Below are 21,716 nucleotides of genomic sequence, written 5' to 3'. Positions count from 1 at the left end.
TGCTCTTTAACTGTGACATGTAGGATGCTTGTATCTGAAATTTTCTAATATTAATATTCCTTATATTTTATATTAACTTGGTCTTATTTTCTGACATTTTTAATTGCCTTTGGGAATGTAGATTAAAACAATACATATAAATGGGAATGATAGAATGGACTTCCATAATCTCTAAAATAAAATGCCACCATTGAGTATTTATGTATTTTAAAATTATTTAATGGATCCCTACATAGTGCTCACTGTCTGCCAGACTATTTTAAGTGCTTTATAAATATTAACTCATAAAGGCTAACAGCTAAAAATCACTACCAGACTATTAATACTAAAACCACTAGATTAAAAATAAACTTGTTTAATTTTATACTATATAAGTTTAAGTTATACTGTATACTTTCATCCAGTTTTTAAACAGTTTTTAAGCTGCACTGTATACTTTCATCCAGTTGTTTAAAAGTTTTTATAAATTATAAACGATGTAACCTGAATATATATAATTAATGGATGGTCACAAAAGGTACCAGTAATATTATTTCTTGTAATTCATTCAGTAGTTTTAGTTTTGCTAGCTAAATGTTTAGTAAAAAATAATTTTATGACAATTAAAAAATGGTGGATGCAATTATACTTTTAGGTGTGGAATTAAAAAATTCAAGTACGCATGTTACATAGTAACACTGGAAAAAAATGTACTTTATCAGAATGAACTCATGACATTGAAAAAATACGGGTATTATCAGGCTCTTGTCACTGGAATAGGCTAACTTAATATCAGTAGTAATAAAAAACAGTAATATACATCTCTACACCCGGAGTTTTAATATTATTTTCCATTAAAATGAACCAGGGTTCCTAGAGAGCCACTGATCCCATGTCTCGGGACAGGTAAATTCAAGATGTGCCTAGAATAACTTGTTCCCAGAAAGCAAGAGTGCTTTTCAAAATTCTGAAGTAGTACTGAGAGGGCTCATCTCAATTTAGAAGCAGATTTCACTGGCTGAGGGTGACCCTTTAAACATTAAAAAAACTAATTGATTTACAGATGTAGTAGGCAGCTTCTGGTACATTTCCCAATGATTCCTGCTTCTTGTTACACACGCCCCTGTGCAGTATCCTCCCCTTGAGTGTGAAATGGACCTAAAGAACCTATTATGGCAAAACTAATGAGATGTCACTTCTAGGATTAGGTTACAAAGATTATAACTTCCATCTTGGTGACACTCTCTTGCTTTCTTGGCCTATATGAAGCAAACTGCTGTGTTGGAGAGCCCTATGCGGCAAGGAACTAAAGGGAGCCTCCAGCCAACTGCCAGTGAAAACTGAGACTGTCAGACCAACAACCCATGAGGAAATGAATCTGACAAACAACCACATGAGTGGTCTTGGAAGCAGATCCTTCCTCAGGCTTGTAGTCACTCAACATCTTGATCGCAGTATTATTAGAGACCCTGGGCCAACAGCTTGCTTACAGGCCTGTGAGAAAATCCTGAAACAGAGGACTTGCCTGAACTGTGTCTGAATTCTTCTCTGTGAAACTGTGAGAAAATAAATGTGTAATTTGAAACCGCTAAATTTTGGGGTGATTTATTATGCAATAATAGACACCTCATGCAATAGAGTTATTTTTAGTTGAAAACTAATAAAATACAACATTATTAGTTGAAAAACTAATAAATTAGTTTTATTAGTTGAAAAACTAACAAAATACAACATTAAGGTGTTAACCTATAACCATAGGTTCTTTTCAAAGTGTATAAAATCCTCAAGTTTTCTATAATTTTCTTCTGTTTAGTATTTTCATAAGATGATTTGATAGAAAATTACTTAATGACTATATTTTTTTTTTGTCTTTCGTCTTTCTTCCGTGTCCGGCAACGGATCGCAGCCCTCAGTGTTGCCCCCGTACCGGACCGGGGACCGGCAACGGGATCACAACCCTCAGCGTTGCTCCCGCGCCTCGCTCAGCCAGTGAGCGGGAACCGGTCTGTATGTGGGATCCGAACCCTCGGACGGGAGCGCCGCCGCGCTTCCCAAGCGGCGCACTATCAAGTGCGCCACCGGGCCGGCCCAATGACTATATTTTTTTTGTCCATTACCAAAAAACAACATAAGAGACTAATTTCATAGCCCCCCGTATTTTGAATGAAGGGAAGTGAACTCTCTCTAGTTTCTAATAAAATAAAGTGGAAAATCCAGACAAAAAATATAAGTCTTACAATATAGAAGACCAAAACAAAGAAAATATAATTGTAAAACAGTATACCTCACTGGCAGACATATTCTTCACCTGTTCTGGTTTCAGTTCTGTAAAATATAAAAGTCAGGCACTTAAAAAATTTTTTTTGGAGTTTTAAATTGCTAAAGGGCAAAACAAAGGATAATGATCTTAAAAGTACCTGTTCAATATAAATTCAATATAAATCATTAATCAACATTGAGAGCATATCAAATTTATAAATATTTAGGATAGAATAATATTCCTTCTTAAGAGTAGAATAATATTCCTTTGTAAGAGTATTTCTTTTTAAGAACTGGGAGGCATTCAATTTCTTGCATATTGCCCAAGAACAACAGAGTCTACAAATTTTTTTTTTTTTTTTTTTTAAAAGATGACCGGTAAGGGGATCTTAACCCTTGACTTGGTGTTGTCAGCACCACGCTCAGCCAGCGAGCTAACCAGCCATCCCTATATGGGATCCGAACCCGGGGCCTTGGTGTAATCAGCACTGCACTCTCCCGAGTGAGCCATGGGCCGGCCCGAGTCTACAAATTTGAAAATGACCTTAAAAGAATGCAACTTGCTCTTTACAAAAGCCTTTAGTTTTTTTATTTTAAACCCCCAAATTTGTCTCCTTCAGAATAATAGCTAGAATGTTCTAAAAAAATAGAAACAGTAATGTATAAATAATTTGTGAGCCCATTATCTGAACAAGATTTGTTTACCCTAAGTCTCAAAACATATTCCCAAGGTTTCATTTATTATTTTCCAAAGCAGTTCTTAATCAGTACCCTATTTCACTGTGGGAGATGTGTTACCAGTAATTTTTAAGAAAGCAAAAAGGTTTTGTATAATGTATGCTTTTAACACAAATTACAGCAGAAACTATGGTACCATCTTTCTCATTCAATTGTATGAGGGTACTTCAAAAAGTTCATGGAAAAATAGAATTAAAAGATAATATAAATATTTTCATCAACTTTTTGAAGACCCCTTGTACTTTCTTGAGTGAGAAAATGGGTGGAGCTATAACTAGTGCTCTGGAAGTTGCATATTCTATGTTCTATTTTATCATCATAGCCAATAATCTGAGTGCATACACGAGAACATCACCTGTCCACTACCCATGCTGGCCATGAAAATGTAGCTGAGAACATCTACTCTAAAGTGATATCATAGTTAGTTAAATCGTATCTAATCTAAAAACAATCAGTTGTGGTATTTCTTTTTCTCTTTTTTTGGCAGCTAGCTGGTACAGGGATTAAACCCTGGACCTTGGTGTTTTCAGCATTATGTTCTAACCAACTGAGCTAACCTGGCCACCCCCCAGTTGTGGTATTTCAGAATCAACAAACTAACTTGAATCAAAACATAGCAATGAGGGCCGGCCTGGTGGCGCACTGGATAGTGCGCCGCTTGGGAAGCGCGGCGGCGCGCGCCGCCCGCGGGTTCGGATCCCCCATACAGACCGGCTCCCGCTCACTGGCTGAGCGAGGCGCGGGAGCAACACCGAGGTTTGCAATCCCGTTGCCGGTCCCTGGTCCGGTACGGGGGCAACACTGAGGGTTGCGATCCGTTGCCGGACACGGAAAAAGACAAAAGACAAAAAAAAAAAAAAACATAGCAATGAGGGCCGGCCTGGTGGCGCACTGGATAGTGCGCCGCTTGGGAAGCGCGGCGGCGCGCGCCGCCCGCGGGTTCGGATCCCCCATACAGACCGGCTCCCGCTCACTGGCTGAGCGAGGCGCGGGAGCAACACCGAGGTTTGCAATCCCGTTGCCGGTCCCTGGTCCGGTACGGGGGCAACACTGAGGGTTGCGATCCGTTGCCGGACACGGAAAAAGACAAAAGACAAAAAAAAAAAAAAACATAGCAATGAGGGCCGGCCTGGTGGCGCACTGGATAGTGCGCCGCTTGGGAAGCGCGGCGGCGCGCGCCGCCCGCGGGTTCGGATCCCCCATACAGACCGGCTCCCGCTCACTGGCTGAGCGAGGCGCGGGAGCAACACCGAGGTTTGCAATCCCGTTGCCGGTCCCTGGTCCGGTACGGGGGCAACACTGAGGGTTGCGATCCGTTGCCGGACACGGAAAAAAGACAAAAAAAAAAAAAAACATAGCAATGAATGACATATTTTGCTGCAATTCTCAAAAGACAACATAAAAAGTAAAAACTTCTCTTTAAATAAATTCCTTTAGAAACATTAATTTCAAATGACTTTAGACTATTAAAATGTAAAGAACCAGAAAACAGATATGAGTATGTTTTCTCTATTACTATTTTCTGCTTATTTAAAAAGTTTCCGTTTTCTCTGAATTTTCTGCGCTTACCTACTATCAAGAAGTGAAACCTGTTGTCTAGGTCAGGGGTCATGGTCCACTCTGGCTCATGACTGTTTTTGTATGGCCTGTGAGCTAAGAATGGTTTTACATTTTTAAAGGGTTCTTAAAGAAAGAAAAAAAAAAGAGCTGATGATGATAATGACTGCAAGAACCATGTGTGGTCCCACAAAGCCTCAAATATATAGCTTTACTGACAATAAAAAAAGATGTCTCAGTAGGGACTTCTTTCCTTTTTTTTTTCCAGTAGGGATTTCTTAAGCTTCTAAAGTGATATAATAAATAGTTCTAAATGTTTCACGCTCTTGTGCACTTACCTCGGATAGGACCCAGTGCCGCATCTTTTGCCAAAGCTGTTAGATCACTTCCTGAGTATCCATCAGTCATTCTGTAAAGGGAAAGAAAAAAATAGATTGTTTTCATCTTTGCAGATTTAAAATCTCCACATAATAAGAGGGTATATAACTAGTTTGCCTTTGTCAGTAAGCTGACAGTTATGTGGTTTGATTTTAAGGGCACAGAAAGGTCCATTTGCTTAAACAAAAAGACTGATTACTGCCGGCTCCTTATAATGTCTCAAATTTTCATTAGAAACATTCCTTTAGATTAAGGCATACTATCTCCAGGAGGCTCTATCAAACTGTAAACCTGTCACCTGGAAAGATAACATCTACAAGCCATTGGTAGCCAACTGACACATAACCACAATTACTTCTATATAAGTTAATTTGTCTTCAACTTGGCAAAGAGCATTCTCTTGACAGAATGAAGACTGATCAAGGCAGATTTCTTTAAACATAGGACAGATAGGATGAAAGAAGGGTCTGGGATAGAAAGCATTGGCAAAAAGAGGCACACCTGAATAGGATGCCACAGTGAAGAGTCCTGGGCAGCCAAGAGATTATCAAGGGGAACTAAGAATTACGGAAGGGACACAAAGAGCAGGAAGAAAATAAAACAGGGAAAAAGGCATTTACTTATCATTAAATAGGTTCACAGATCAAACATTACTAGCAGAATTCTTTATTGGAATAACGAAGAAAGACCACAATATTTCCAAGAATTGAGTTTGTTCTTTTTTCATAGGTTTCTGGGAACTCAGGGTTCTCTTACTAAAATTACTTGGTACTCACATGAATATTTTAAATTACTTTATGACATTTTTCAGGTTCTAAGATTCACGAGTGCATCTCCTATATTTAGTTCCTACTTAAGTATACTGTTTATAAAAAAGATTAAAATGTAAAAGTTTTAAAAAATTCTGCATAATGCAAAAGAACAAGTTTATATGAAAATGTCCTTGTATGGGTAGATATGAGATGCTTTAAATTTTTTAATTACTTTACTACGACTTATAAATTTTAATAAATGTATAAAAAGGATATAGTCCCATCATTAGATAATTAGGTCATGTCTTGTAAAAGACATAGAAATTGAAATTTAAATACCATATATATATGAATAAGAGGTAAGAAAGAAGGTAAAGAAAGGAGAGGATGAGACAAGTTTTCTGATAAATGAATTACTCATGTCATACTTGAGCTTATTTTAAGTAACAGAAAAAAAATGCTTCACCAAAATAAATAAAGCTGTAAGATAAACCAAATCAAATTACTCACCTAGCAAGTTGTGCTAGTTCTTTTTGGGTCAATGGGCTTCCTTGTTTACACAACAGATTTTTAAGTAAAAGTAATCTTGTCTGAAAAAAAAAAAGAATTATCAGTCCATTCTAATTTTATATCAGAATAAATAATTATTTACGAGCTGAGAAGGAGCTTAATAAAATATGCAGGAATCAGGTTCAAATCCTGACTGACTGTCACCTTGGAGCCTCATTCATGTCTGTTAAATGAAGTTAAAGCTACCTATTTTTTTGAGAGTTCCTGAGAGAATTAAAGGAGGTAATCCAAATAAAGCACTAAGGAAGTAGCTGCTACTACTATCAAAGATGCTAAGGGTCTAAACAACCATAATTTTTTAAAAACAGTTTTATAGAGGTACAAATTCATATACCATGAATTTCACCCACTGTAAGTATATAATCCAGTGACTTTTAATAAGTGTACAGAGTTGTACAACTATCACCATAATCCAGTTTTAGAACATTCCTATTACCCCAAAAAGTTCACTCATGCCTGTCTGTAGTTAATTCTCACTTACACCCCTCATCCTAACAAACCTCTGATATGCTTTATGTTTCTAGAAACTTGCCTTTTCTGGACATTTCATATAAATGGAATCATGTGATATGTAATCGTTCACATCTGGCTTTTTCCATTTAGTATAATATTTTTGAGTTTCATTCTTATTATAGTATGTAGCATGTACAGCTCATTTCTTTTATTGCTAAATAGTATTCATTAAATAGATATACCACATTTGTTTACTCATTCACCAATTGATGCACATTTTAGATTCTTTGTGGTGTTTAGCTATTTGTTCATGTCTTTGTGTGGATATGTTTTTAATTCTCTTGGATAAATTCTTAGGAGTGGAATTGTTGAGTCTTACAGTGAGTTTATGTTTGTCTATTTAAGAAACTGTCAAACTGTTTTCCAAAGTGGCTATATACCATGGATTGGATGCCTCAATATTGTCAAGATCGCAGTTCTTGTTTCTGCTTAAAAAAAAAAAAAAAAAATTCAAGGGCTGGCCCGTGGCTCACTTGGGAGAGTGTGGAGCTGATAACACCAAGGCCAAGGGTTCGGATCCCTATATAGGGATGGCCGGTTAGCTCACTTGGGAGAGCAAGGTGCTGACAACACCAAGCCAAGGGTTAAGATACCCTTACCAGTTATCTTAAAAAAAAAAAAAAAAAAAATTCAAACATAGGTACATACCTCCTCATTTGGTAAAGACACATATACCCGTTTGATGAAACGCCTAAAAAAAAGGAATCAAGCAATTTCAGAAATATAATTTTGAATTTAAATGTAACTCAGCTCAAGTAGCAAATGACAGGAAAAAGCCTTTAAGTATAATATTCAAGGTTCTTGAATGCATTTTAGTAGTAATCAATGTAAAAAGATATTTTTAGTTTCTCTTCTAAAACTCTCTAGTTAATGTTTAAAAATCATTAAACTTTAACTAGGACAGTGAAAATTACACTGACAAAGGAAGACACACACAAAATCTACCACAGCAGATTGTGAACACAGCTGTCAGAACATAAGAGTTTTTCAAACGACGGGGCTGGCTGGTTAGCTCGGTTAGAACATGGTGCTGATAACACCAAGGTCAAGGGTTCGGATCCCCATACTGGCCAGCCACCAAAAAAAAAAAAAAAGGAAACAGAGATGCACACCCTGAAGAGTAACCAAACCAACCCCCCTAGATTCAAACAAGCATTTGAGGCTCAGCTTCTGCAGACCATGTGAACCCTAACTGATAATGGGAATGGCAAGGAAGGTGAGGCTGAACAAAGAAACTGAAAGACACATCATCTTTGTTAAGAAAGCATCTCTCAGTCTGGCAGGATTACAAGTTACCTTACAATGACCAATATTTTTTAGGTGAAGAAGACTAAATCAGCCCTATCTCTTATTTACACATACATACACTTCATTATCAGGTAGGGCTTCAATGTGAATCTGGAAGACTGCACATTAGCCCAGGGTATACATGGGACAACTCAAGATACCTGCTCAGTATCTTATTTTTCTAGCCTTTCCAGTACAATATCTTTCCAAAATGAGGTTTTCCAAAAAAATCCCCTTATTCATAAGAAAAAATAATAAGCAAAAGGAAAAAGCACAGGGCTCATTAAAAAAAAAAAAAAGCCGATAAAATAAAGAACATGCACAAGAAGCGCTGGCTAGAGCTTGATTAGAGCACAGTGTTATAATACGAGGGTCAAGGATTCAGATCCTCATACTGGCCAGCTACCAAAAAACCCAAAAACTCAAAGAACACGCACAACAAGATTTTTCCATAGAGCAAATTAAATTATGATAAACAGCTTTCCATGAAACGAAATAATTCAATGAAAGAAATTGTTTTCATTGAAAAAAAACCCAGAAAAATGAATTTGAATAAAAAAAAATTAAAGATATCATTCAAAATAAATTTCCCAAAACAAAGGAAGTTCCAAACTATCAATTTAAAGAAACATCAAATCCCAGGAAAAATAAAAAAAGATCAATCACCATATTTTTCAAATTTCTATCCAGTAAAGACAAAAAACTCAAATAAATCTATAAATGGGGAAAAAAAATCAGTGTGGATTCAGACATTTACACGGTGACATCCAATCCTAGAAACAATGAAGCAATGTTATAAATTCCTAGGGGAAAAAAAAACAGGCCAAATAATTTTATGCTGAGCACTGAGCAGTTGGTTAGAGCATGGTGTTATAACACCAAGGTCAAGGGTTTGGATCCCCTCACCAATCAGCCATCCCTCCACCCCCCAAAAAAGAATTTTATGCTGAGTTAAACTGTCCTTTCAGTATAAAGGGAATAAATTTGCTCAAACACACAAGAACAGAAAACATAGTCCCATGAACCCCCCCCCCCCTTTTTTTTCCTTTTTGTCTTTTTTCATGACCGGCAACGGGATCGCAACCCTCGGTGTTGCGCCCGCACCACGCTCAACTAGTGAGCGGACCGGTCTCCATATGGGATCCAAACCCTCGGCGGGAGCGCCACCACACTCCCAAGCACCGCACTCTACCGAGTGCGCCACCAGGCCAACCCCATGAACCCCCTTTGATCAGCTTCTCACGAAGCCTCATGAAAAAGGGTAAGGTTCAGTTTTAGAGTTTAAAGATAATTTAATGCCACCCAGAAAAATTGACCAATGTGTTTAACACGATAAAGTGAAGACTAGTTCTCATGATATCATGCTGGCCCTGACCTCAAAATTCTAATTTAGCTGGTAACAAAAAGCCAAAGGATAGTATAGGGAGGAAAATAACAAATTTAGTCTTAAAATTGAGTATAAGAAATAAGTGAGATGAATACACGAGTAAATACATTTCTAATAAATGCATGTGTTTCCACATAAATTTCCCTACCTGAGAACAGCCTCATCAAGCTCTTGTGGCCTGTTAGTTGCACCCATTACAAGTACTCTGTCATCTCCAGCAGATTGTACCTATAAGCCCAAAAAACTTTTTCAGTACTTTTAGGTAAAGTAATAACAAATAAAAATATAATAAACATATTCACATTTCTAATTAGTCACTTAATAAGAAAATATATATACTAACATGTTGCCACATTAAAAATATAATTAACACTTACACCATCAAATTCTATTAGAAATTCAGTTTTTAGTCGTCTACTAGCATCGTGCTCCCCTTCTCTTCTTTCACACAAAAGGCTATCAACTTCATCTAGAGGAAATACAAGGGTAAGACTTTAATTAAAGGCCAAGCTATGTCAGGCATCTGTGGATTAACCTAGTTTACTACTGATGTTGTAATGGGTCCTGCTGAATTCATTAGAGAATCTTTAACCTCACTCTTTTTTCTTCTAAATAACCTTTCCTATCATAGCTCTCGTATTTGGAGAGGGGAATTTCACAAATATTCAACTAACTTAGTTGGAAAATACGTTCTTACCTATAAAAATTATAGAAGGTTGAAGTTCTCGAGCCACAGCAAAAAGTGCTCTCACCAATTTTTCTCCTTCTCCCACCTAGAACAAGGTATTATATATTGTTATACACATAAAATACAACATTATTCCAGCTTTTTAAAGTTCATCGTTGGAAGTCTAGAACCTTGGAAATTAATTTCCCTTCCTTGCAACAACCAAAGATTTGGTTTGAGAAATTGGGAGGAAGGGTTTTACTGAACTGTCCCTTATAATTTTAGAAAATAGACTACTTAGGATTTCATATAGCTTGGTAAGTACTTTAAAAAATAAAATACATTATTGCTTCACCCTGGATGCCTGAGACTTGAGAATGGAACAGCTATTAGACAGGGGTATAACAAAGATAAAGACATACTGCACATATTCCTTAGCCCTAGACTACAAGGTATACCTACAGAAACAGGTAAGTTGGAAAGTGCTCTCCTAAACAAAACTTGTTCTATTAAGAACACCTTGAAAACTCGTTCTCACAATATCACTGTCAATAAATATCAAAATATTTCCAGGTAGTCCAGGAGATCTGTGAATAACTCTTAAGACATTCCCAGGTACTGAAACCACCATGGTAAGGCCATTCCATGCCCTGAAATATCTAATAAAAGGGTCATTAGGTCTGTGAGAATCTATTGTAAAATTCTTCTGTCCTCTAGAAGGCATTTATTCTTTTTATTGAAAATTTCACTTAACAAACAAACAGAAGGGGCCGGCCCGGTGGCGCAATGGATAGTGCGCCGCTTGGGAAGCGCGGCGGCGCTCCCGTCCGAGGGTTCGGATCCCACATACAGACCGGCTCCCGCTCACTGGCTGAGCGAGGCGCGGGAGCAACACCGAGGCTTGCGATCCCGTTGCCGGTCCCCGGTCCGGTGCGGGGGCGACACTGAGGGTTGCAATCCGTTGCCGGACACAGAAAAAGACAAAAAAAAAAGGAAAAACAAACAAACAAACAAACAAACAAACAAACAAACAAACAGAAGGAATGGCTCCAGATTTAGAACAATCAAAACAAACATTCCCCAAACTGGAAGGAAACTCAAGAGATCACCTCTGATGACATTAACATTTTACAGATAAAGTAGGCCTAAAGTGATACCTCCTTAAGGCCAGCTTGGTATGTAAAAAGTTGGGTTGGAATCCCTATCTCCTAACTTCCAAGACAGTGCTTTCCATTAGATTGTGTGCATAATATGGGTAAACCTGTTTTAATAACAACTTGACATAAAATTTCACCTAGGAAGCGAAATGTGATCAGGAAAAGAGGTGCCATTTTATAGTTACTTTTAATTATTTTATAAAATTGAGAACATTTTAAGTACTAAGGTTTATTAAAATATCTGAAGAAACTTTAAAAAGATTCAACTTAGCAGAGATAATACAAGAAAAATATTACTTTTTTTTTTTCCTTTTTGTCTTTTTTTCATGACCGGCAACGGATCGCAACCCTCAGTGTCGCGCCCGTACTGGACCAGGACTGGCAACGGTATTGCAACCCTCGGTGTTGCGCCCGCACCTCGCTCAGCCAGTGAGCAGCCGGTCTGTACATGGGATCCGAACCCTCGGCGGGAGCGCCACCGCGCTTCCCAAGCGGCGCACTGTAGCAGTGTGCCACCGGGCCAGCCCCGAGAAATATTACTTTATCAGTTTCTCTGCCATTACTAGTTTTTTACTCTAGTAGAGAGAACACTGATGCATTGAAGACCAAATAATAAAAATTTTGAAGACCGTAGAAAAACACTTTGTAACTGCAAAGAACTATATGAATATTATTTTTCACAATAATTAACATAATAAATTAAAAAATTTTAACACCTCCTCCCCAAACCTCCCCCCCCCCACTTCATAAGCAGGTTAATTAACAGTTCTATAATACAAGAATTAAATCTATTTGTGTAAAAAGATACAGCTAAAACTACATGCAACAATCTGGATAAATCTCACAAATGTAATGCTGATGGAAGAAGCCAAACACACACACAGAGACACACACACAAGGGCCAGCCCATGGCTCACTCGGGAGAGTGTGGTGCTGGTGGCACCAAGGCCCTGGGTTCGGATCCTATGTAGGGATGGCCGGTTCGCTCACTGGGTGAGCGTGGTGCTGACAACACCAAGTCAAGGGTTGAGATCCCCTTACCGGTCATCTTTAAAAAAAAAAAAAAAAAAAAAAAAAGACACACACACAAAATCCTGGATAATTACATTTATATAAAGTTCAAAGATAGGTTAGTTTTGCCTGTAGTGTTTAGTAGTCTAGTGGTTTTGGGGTAGAGGAGAAAGTAGATAAAGATGGGGGGAGAGGCTGAAGGGATTTCAGAGGAGGTGCAAGTAACATACTACTGCTTGACCTGGGTAGTGATTATGAAAGTATATTCACTTGTGATAATCCAGGAACTGTATACTTATGAACACTTGCCTACATGTAAGTTATACAACAAAGTGTTAAACAATAATACAAGGGTAATTCAAAAAGTTTATGGAAAAACAAGACTAAAAGATAATGTATTAGTCTGTTTCTGTTGCTTATAACAAAATACCTGGAACTGGGTGATTTATAAAGAAAAACAAAATTTATTGCTTACAGTTTCTGAGGCTGGGAAGTCCAAAGTCCATCTAGTGGTGGCAACAGGAGTCTCACATAGCAAAATGGTGGAAGCAGCGAGAGTAGAGAGAAAGACTCTCGTCTCTCTTCTTTTAAAGCCCTCAGAACCATGCCCCTGACCACCATTTTTAATCTATTCACTATGGCACGGTCCTACAATCCAATCACTTCTTCAAGATTCCACCTTTCAATTACCATAATAGGATTTCCCACCCTCTTAATAGTCACAGTGGGGACCAAGTTTCTAATGCATAAAACTTGGGGGACACAACTCAAGCTTCAGTGAGTTTCGGGGGGACATAATTCAATCTACTGCACATATGTAAATGATTTTTTGTGGAAAAAAATCTAGATATTTTAATAACATCAGTGTTGTCCATGACTATGAGGTAGTTCCTCCACAAATAGGTCTCTAAGGTTATATCATAAGAAATGGAGTATCTATATAATCTTAAACAGCACTTTCTTTTTAATTCTTCAAAAGCAAGATCACATCTGAGGTAAAACATTCTGTTCTTATCACACTCTAAGCATACTAACAAACTGACATGAGACCACAGGAAGATAACTAAGATAACTAATCCAGAGAAATGAAAAAGTAGATAGCCTATATATTCGAAAGGCTATCTCATAAAAGAAAACTAGGGCCGGCCCAGTGGTGCACTGGAGAGTGCACCGCTTGGGAGCGCGGTGGCGCTCCTGCCGAGGGTTCGGATCCCATGTGGAGACCGGTTCCCGCTCACTGGCTGAGCGTGGTGCGGGCGCAACACTGAGGGTTGAAATCCCTTGCTGGTCCCCGGTACGGGCGCGACACTGAGGGTTGCGATCCCATTACCAGTCAGTAAAAAAGAGACAAAAAGAAAAAAAAGAAAACTAGACTTTTGTTGCATCCAGTATATAAAAATTATAAAATAAAGGCCAATTAGCTCAGTTGGTTACAGCATGGTGCTGATAATACCAAGGAGTCTAGGGTTTAATCCTTGTACCAGCCTACTACCAAATTAAAGAAAAAAATGTAGATTTCAGTTAGACATAAAAAAAAATAATAATAATAATTTTTATTAGCTTAGAACTGTCCAAATGATGAACTGGACACTCCAATCTTCTTAAAAGTAAATTTGCTTCGGGTCGACCCGGTGGCGCACTGCTACAGTGCGCCGCTTGGGAGCGCCCCTGTGCTTCCACCGAGGGTTCAGATCCCACATACAGACCGGCCGCTCACTGGCTGAGCGAGGTGCGGGAGCAACACCGAGGGTTGCGATCCCAGTGCCGGTCCCGGTCCGGTACGGGCGCGACGCTGAGGGTTGCGATCCATTGCCGGTCACGAGAAAAGACAAAAAGGAAAAAAAAAAAAAAGAAAATTTGCTTCAAGACACATAAGGTAGTATAGAATTGGGTGTTAAGATCATGGACTTCACATTGTTTTAGGAATCATGTAGACGAAAGAAAATAGTCTTGAAAAAAGGATGGATAAAAAAGAATGGTTGCTGTAAATATTTAATTCCTAGTTTCCTACTTCTTGGTTATGAGATCCTAAGTACATACCTGAACTTCTCTGCATTCAGTTTCCTAATCAATAAAAGAGAGATATGGGTTTGGATCCCTTTATTAGTCAGCTGCCAAACAACAAAAAAAACCTCACTACCACCACCACCACCATCAAAAAAGAAGAGTTTCTATAACTCATATGATTATCTATTTATTCCACAAATATTTATTTAGTACCTACTCATTGCCAGATATTGTTCAAGGTACTGTGAATATGAACAGTGAGAAAAAGCATGGCAATAGTTTCTGCCCTCATGGACACTGTCTTCTAGTGGAGGTGATAGTAACACTACATAAAAATAAAATAATCGGGCCGGCCCGTGGTTCATTCGGGAGAGTGCGGTGTTGATAACACCAAGGCCCCGGGTTCGGATCCCATATAGGGATGGCCGGCTCGCTCACTGGCTGAGTGTGGTGCTTACAACACCAAGTCAACCTTACCGGTCATCTTTAAAAAAAAAAAAAATAATAATAATAATAAAATAATCATGGCAATAAATATGAATTACAACTTCAATGAGTATGTAAATGAGAGGTAAATGATACTACGAGAATAATAAGGGGGATAAGTTTGGAGGGACAGGGAAGATTTTAACATTTCAATTGATATCTGAAGAATGAATACAAATTAACCAAGAGAAAACAGTGTTCATGATAAAGTAAACTCCATGAAGAAAAGTTCCATGGTAGGAAAAAGCATAACCATATTTGAAGAACTGCCCAAGGAGAAGGAGTCTTTGCAAAGGCACTTCAAAAACTATGGGTCCAATGGCAAGGCTATCTCTATCAGAGATGGAGGCTACTTTAGTCCAATGCCACAAAATAAACTATGGTCAATGTGTCAAGTTTGCCTTTCTTTAACTTACTGCCCATAATTCAACCTTAAAGTAAGCTTTCCACACATATCTAATTATAGGGAGAGAATATGCTGTTCATGTCAGCTAGACAATTCTGTTCTCATGTCTGTTCTAAAACACAAATCTGTTCTTGGTGTGCTGATAAAATCAAGTTTCTTTCCCTGAAAAGGTGAAAGCTGAGATAAATTCATGATGGGAAGGCTACCCTCTGAGCCCTTCATGAAGACAGACTGCCCAGAAACCATGCGGTGATTACCTCTGTACTTCAGTACACCAAATACCAACACTTCAAACATTTATGGATAATATATTCTTTCACCAGAGATTCACATTTCAGTTTAAATAAGTTTTCCAAAACACTTTCAACCATCAAGGTTTTGATATGGGGCAGACAGAGAATAGGACGTCACTGGACAACAAAGGGAAAGGGAAAGAAGAGAGAAAGCCAAAGCAGTATAAGATTGACAGAAATAATCTACTTCACAGTTTTGCAATATACCAGTTCTATTCACACAATGGTTATACACATCAGACAAATTACTTTTGTTAAATGAATGAATTTAAATTTTAACTGAGTTTATTTCAGCAAAGAAAAACAGAAAAAGGCAAATAAAACAGAAACAATTCACCTATCAAGCAATCTTCTGAACCAGAGCAGGTTCAGAGAACAACCAATAACATGATCTGACAGCATTTATGGGAATCGGAAGTATGGTGCAGAAACAGCTTAACTGATTACAGTTTAGTTGGTTACAGAACCTCCTGCAATTAAATAAAACTCAGCTACTATAGTTAAGCTCCATATTAGTTTGGTCTGCTAGGCTTAGTGCAGGAGCCTAGTCCAAATCAATGTCCTCCCACAAATTTTATTTAACACTTTAAGCCCTTGAAGTCATGCCTGCCCTACCCCAAAACTAGACTGAGCTCTTCTTTGAATACCATTATAGGGTTGGTGGAGAGTAAATGAAAAAAGAAAACTAAATTGTAGTATAAAACAATGAAAAGAATACAGGGAAAATCTTGTGTCAAATTTTAGTTCAGAATCAGAAAGGCAGAAATACTCAGTTTAGACTATCTGTTCTCATAACTTGTGGCTCCCTGAGATAAAATACACTTTGCCTGAAGCTTAAGTTGAAAGTGATGGTATTTGTTAAGGGTTGAATTGCTTCCAAAAAACATGTTCATGTCCTATTTCCAGTACCGATCTATGAATATGATCTTATTTGGAAACAGTGTCTTTGCAGGTGATCAAGTTAAGTTGAGGTCATTAGGGTGGGCTCTAATCCATTGTGACTGAATCCTTATAAAAAAGGGAAATTTAGACACAGAGACATTCTCACAGGGAGAAAGCCACGTGAAGACAGGTAGAAATAAGAGTGATAAATTCACACGCCAAGAAATGACAAAGATTGCCGGCAAACCATCAGAAGCCAGGAGAAAGGCATGTGACATATTCTGCCTCACAGCCCCCAAAGAACTAACCCTGCCAACACTTTGATATTGGACTTCTAGCCTCTAAAACTTGGAGACAATAAATTTTTGACAGTTAAGCCAGCCAGTTATGGTATTTTGTTACACAGACCTAGCAAACTAATGTATTTGACAACAGAATTCTAATTTTAAAAGACCCTAATGAGTGCACGTAACTTTCTATTTTGAAGACTGATATTCATCATACGTAAATAACAGATATAAAGCTCATAGAAAAATATTTTTGTAAAATATTATTACCATTTATACTTAACATAGTAACATTCAGACAGTAAATTAAAACATAATAATGAAAAGGAGCACTCACATATTTTGAAGTTAAACTTGCAGCACTTATATTAAAGAAGGTTGCGTTAGATTCTGCAGCTACTGCTTTAGCCTTTAAAAATCACAAAAGCAAACATTATATTAGTTCAAATCTTGCTTTAAAAATATAACCACATTTGATCAATTTAAGTGCTGGAACAGATTCTCTAAAATGCAAAGCATGACATAAATCCCAATCTATGGCAATCACTGTGTTTTCTTCTCAGCAACGAAGAAAGGTTCTAGGAAGAGCTGTACTTCTTTCCTCTCTCTCCTTTTTAAAAAGAGAATGTGTAGAGAAAGGGTAAAAAAAAAAAAAAGAGTGAGTGCTATTTTCTTCTTAGGTATAAAAAAGATAACAGGTTAGAGAAAGACAAACTGCTAAGGGAAAAGTTACTATTTCTCTATTTGTTCTTTCCACCTGGAAGAACTATGCAGAGAAAAGAGGTATCCAGATCTTGGGAAAAACTTTCAGCAAAAGGATACAGGAAAAAAAAATGTGTAATATACTGTTTATTTAAATAAAGCTATTAAGATAACAAAAAAACCCCCAAGGAATAGAAAGATAATATACTAAGGTAAGCTCTTCAAAGGTAAAAATGTTATTATTTAACTTAGAAAAATAATGAAAATTACACTGTTAAATTTTTTTTTACATTGCTAAAATTAACCAACCAAAAACAATACTGAGGATAACATATATGGCTTTCCAACTATTTCTGCATTGAAAATTAGTTTAAAAACTTAAGAGAACTATATCATAGCTAAAGCAAATCATAAATTATAGACTCAGAGACAATGTAAAGTTTCCTTTTTTCATATTATCGCTAGTATCTCAATTATACACTCAAATTTGAAAAGAATTCTTACCAGCATTGTCTTCCCATTTCCAGGTGGACCAAAGAGTAACAATCCTCTAGCAGGAGCCCTAAGTCCTGTGAACAACTTAAAAAATATATACTTTAGCTCACAACTATGATTCTGGAGATAATTTTTTCCAGACATTTTAAGTATTATTTGTCATCTAAAAAACATTTTTCAGTAGCATTCTTCCAAATAAAGCTGCCTAGAGCTTTAAAAAGAACATGTAATCAATGAATTAGTATAATTAAAAATAAAAGAAAAACTAAACAAAGTGAAATAAAGCCAAATCCTCAGTGATCAAAATGAAAGCAGATTGGTTAAACAACACATATTGGGGGGCCAGCCTGTGGCTCACTCGGGAGAGTGTGGTGCTGATAACACCAAGGCCACAGGTTCAGATCCCATATAGGGATGGCCGGTTAGCTCACTGGGTGAGCATGGTGCTGACAACACCAAGTCAAGGGTTAAGATCCCCTTACCGGTCATCTTTATAAGGAAAAAAAAAAAAACAAAAAAAACATATTGAACACAGGCATGCTTCTCTACTTAGAAATCCCACCAAAAGGCACTGGCCAGTTAGCTCACTTGGTTAGAGCGCAGTGCTGATAACACTGAGCACCAAGGTCAAGGGCTTGAATCTCCAAATCAACCACACACATACACACACACACACAAAAAGAAATCTCACACACAAAAATATTAAGTGAATATAAAAGATGTAATCTTCCAAACAAAAAAGGAAAGAAAATAACAGATATAGTGTATGTAATGTATTGTAGGATAGAATACATTTTTGAAAGATGGAGAACTGATAAAGTGTGGTAAATTACTTAGCAGAGCCGAATGAGTTAAAACCTAGGTTTCTGCTTGTAGAAGGAATACCTAGATACAAGAAGAAAGCTGATGAGACCAAAAGAACCTGGGAAAGCTCAGGAAATGGAGGCATCAGGTACCAGAGAAAGCAATAGTAAGGTAGTTGGCCCAAAACAGAGGAAATGATTGAAAGTTAGTATGAAGAACAACTGAACTCATTGGGCAAATACCAATCACAACCAAAGGAGACAGGAGCTTTATTCTTTAAAGAAATAAACCAGAGTCTCCAGAATCGGGGATATTTGGCATGGCAGAAGTCAAGGGTTTGAAGCACCAGACTGAAAATACTTCACTTAATAGTGAAGGTGTACGTATTTTTAAGTTCATATGAAATGGCTGATATTCAACTTTTTTTTTTTTTTCCCTTTTTGTCTTTTTTCGTGTCCGGCAACGGATCGCAACCCTCAGTGTCGCGCCCGTACCGGACCAGGACCGGCAACGGGATCGCAACCCTTGGTGTTGCTCCCGCACCTCGCTCAGCCAGTGAGCGGGACCCGGTCTGTACGCGGGATCCAAACCCTCGGCAGGAGTGCCCTTTTTGTCTTTTTTCGTGTCCGGCAACGGATCGCAACCCTCAGTGTCGCGCCCGTACCGGACCAGGACCGGCAACGGGATCGCAACCCTTGGTGTTGCTCCCGCACCTCGCTCAGCCAGTGAGCGGGACCCGGTCTGTACGCGGGATCCAAACCCTCGGCAGGAGTGCCCTTTTTGTCTTTTTTCGTGTCCGGCAACGGATCGCAACCCTCAGTGTCGCGCCCGTACCGGACCAGGACCGGCAACGGGATCGCAACCCTTGGTGTTGCTCCCGCACCTCGCTCAGCCAGTGAGCGGGACCCGGTCTGTACGCGGGATCCAAACCCTCGGCAGGAGTGCCACCGCACTCCCAAGCGGCGCACTGTAGCAGTGCGTCACCGGGCCAGCCCTCAACTTTTTTTTAATCCTTTATTTTTTTGAGAAAATTGAGCAAAGAATACACGGTTCCCACATAACCCTTTCCCCTGCCCCAATTTCCCCTATGACTAACATCTTGTATTAGTGTGATACATTTGTTACAACTAATAAACCAATACCAACACATTATTATTAACTATAATCCATAGTATACACTAGAATACATTCTTTAAGTTGTACATTTTATGGGTTTTGACAAATGTATGACATCTATCGACGATTTCAGTTCCTTACAGAATAGTTTCACTGCCCTAAAAATCCTGTGATCCACCTCTTCATCCCTCTCTCCCCTCTAATCCTGGTGACCACTGATTTATTACTGTGTCCATAGTACTGCCTTTTCCAGAATGTCATATAATTGGAATTATACCATACATGGTCTTTTCAGATTGGCTTCTTTCATATAGCAATAAGCATTTAAGGTTCCTCCATGTCTTTTCAAGGCTTGATAGCTCATTTCTTTTTATTGCTGAATAATATACATGGATGTACCACAGTCTGTTTATCCATTCACCTCCTGGACATCTTGGTTGCTGTTAAGTTCTGGCAATTATGAATAAAGCTGCTAGAAATATTCATGTGCAGGTTTTATGTGGATATAAGTGTTCAACTTATTTGGGTAAACACCAAGGAGTGCATTTGCTGGATCACATGGTAAGGCTGTACTAATTTTGTAAGAAACTGATGAACTGTCTTCTAAAGTGGTTTTACCATTTTGCACTCTCACCGGCAATAAGTAAGAGTATCCTATTTCTCTACATTCTTGCTAGAATTTGGTGTTGTCAGTGTTTTCGATTTTAGCCATTATAAAAGGGTGCAGTCGTATCTTACTGCTGTTTTAATGTGCAATTTCCCTGATAATGTATGAAGTTGAGCATATTTTCAAATGCTTGTCATCTCTGTATCTTCTCTGGTGAAGTGTCTATTCAGATCATTTGCCTATTTATAAGTTGGGTTTTTTGTTTTCCTATTGTTGAGTTTTAGAAGTTCTTTATTTTGGATACCAGTCCTTCATCAGACACGTTTTGCAAAGATTTTTCTCCAAGTCTGTGGCTTGTCTTCTCATTCTCTTAACAGTGTCTTTCACAGAGTAGATGTTTTTTATTTTAATAAAGTTTAGCTTGTCAATATTTTCTTTCAAGGAGCTTGCTTTGGCGTTGTATCTAAGAAGTCACTGCCAAACCAAAGGTCATCTAGATTTTCTCTTGTGTTATCTTCTAGAACTTTTACAGTTTGCATTTTACATTCAGGTCTATGACCCATTTAAATTAATTTTTATGAAAGGTGTTAGGTCTGTGTCTAGATTCATTTTTTTTTGCATGCATATGTCCAGTTGTTTTGGCAGCATGTGTTGAAAAGGTTACCTTTTCCCCACTGAATTGCCTTTGCTCCTTCATCAAAAATGGGTTGACATATTTGCGAGTCTATTTCTGGGCTTTCTGTCCTGTTCTATTGATCTATTTGTCTATATATTTTTTTGTCACTGACATACTGTCTTGACTTGTATAGCTTTATAGTAAGTCTTGAGTTTGAACAGTTAACAGTCCACTTTGTTCTTCTCCTTCAGTACTGTGTTGGCTATTCTGGGTTATTTGAATTTCCATATAAACTTCAGAATTAAAATAACTGGCTAGAAGGCTGGCCCATGGCTCACTTGGGAGAGTGTGGTGCTGATAACACCAAGGCCACAGGTTCAGATCCCTATATAGGGATGGCCGATTAGCTCACTTGCGACAGTGTAGTGCTGACAACACCAAGTCAAGGGTTAAGATCCCCTTCCTGGTCATCCTCTAAAAACAGAAAACAAACAAACAAACAAACCAGCTAGGTTATGATTGAGATTGCACTGAATATTATTTAGTCTTCTATCCATTTATGTGTAATATCTCTCAATTCACTTAGATCCTCTTTGATCTCTGTCATCAGAGTTTTGTAGTTTTCCTCATATAGATCTTGTACAACACACTTTGTGAGATTTACACCTAAGTATTTCATTTCATTAGTGTTAATGTAAACAATATTGTGTTTTAGTTTCAAATTATTTTTTTGTGTGTGTGTTTTCGCCTTTTTTTTTTT

At 38.0% G+C, this 21,716-nt stretch overlaps 1 protein-coding gene across 4 annotated transcripts in view; it reads right to left on the bottom strand.

Moving 5' to 3' along the window:
- Nucleotides 1-21,716, bottom strand: part of SPAST (spastin) — a 67,475-nt gene that overhangs the window by 2,346 nt on the left and 43,413 nt on the right. For all 4 annotated transcript variants that reach the window (XM_008569140.1, XM_008569142.1, XM_008569141.1 and 1 more), the window contains 9 exons: nt 17,823-17,897; nt 16,954-17,025; nt 10,118-10,193; nt 9,798-9,889; nt 9,569-9,648; nt 7,395-7,437; nt 6,174-6,253; nt 4,872-4,942; nt 2,264-2,304 (listed from right to left, as the gene is read on the bottom strand). In XM_008569140.1, coding sequence (XP_008567362.1) covers nt 2,264-2,304; nt 4,872-4,942; nt 6,174-6,253; nt 7,395-7,437; nt 9,569-9,648; nt 9,798-9,889; nt 10,118-10,193; nt 16,954-17,025; nt 17,823-17,897 — 630 coding nt within the window. The remainder of the gene's footprint in view (nt 1-2,263; nt 2,305-4,871; nt 4,943-6,173; nt 6,254-7,394; nt 7,438-9,568; nt 9,649-9,797; nt 9,890-10,117; nt 10,194-16,953; nt 17,026-17,822; nt 17,898-21,716) is intronic.

Source organism: Galeopterus variegatus, unplaced genomic scaffold, assembly GCF_000696425.1.
Source record: "Galeopterus variegatus unplaced genomic scaffold, G_variegatus-3.0.2 Scaffold468, whole genome shotgun sequence".
In the NCBI taxonomy this organism is placed as follows: domain Eukaryota; kingdom Metazoa; phylum Chordata; class Mammalia; order Dermoptera; family Cynocephalidae; genus Galeopterus; species Galeopterus variegatus.
The sequence above is the reverse complement of the archived record's forward strand: the minus strand, read 5'-3'. Positions and strand labels throughout refer to the sequence as shown.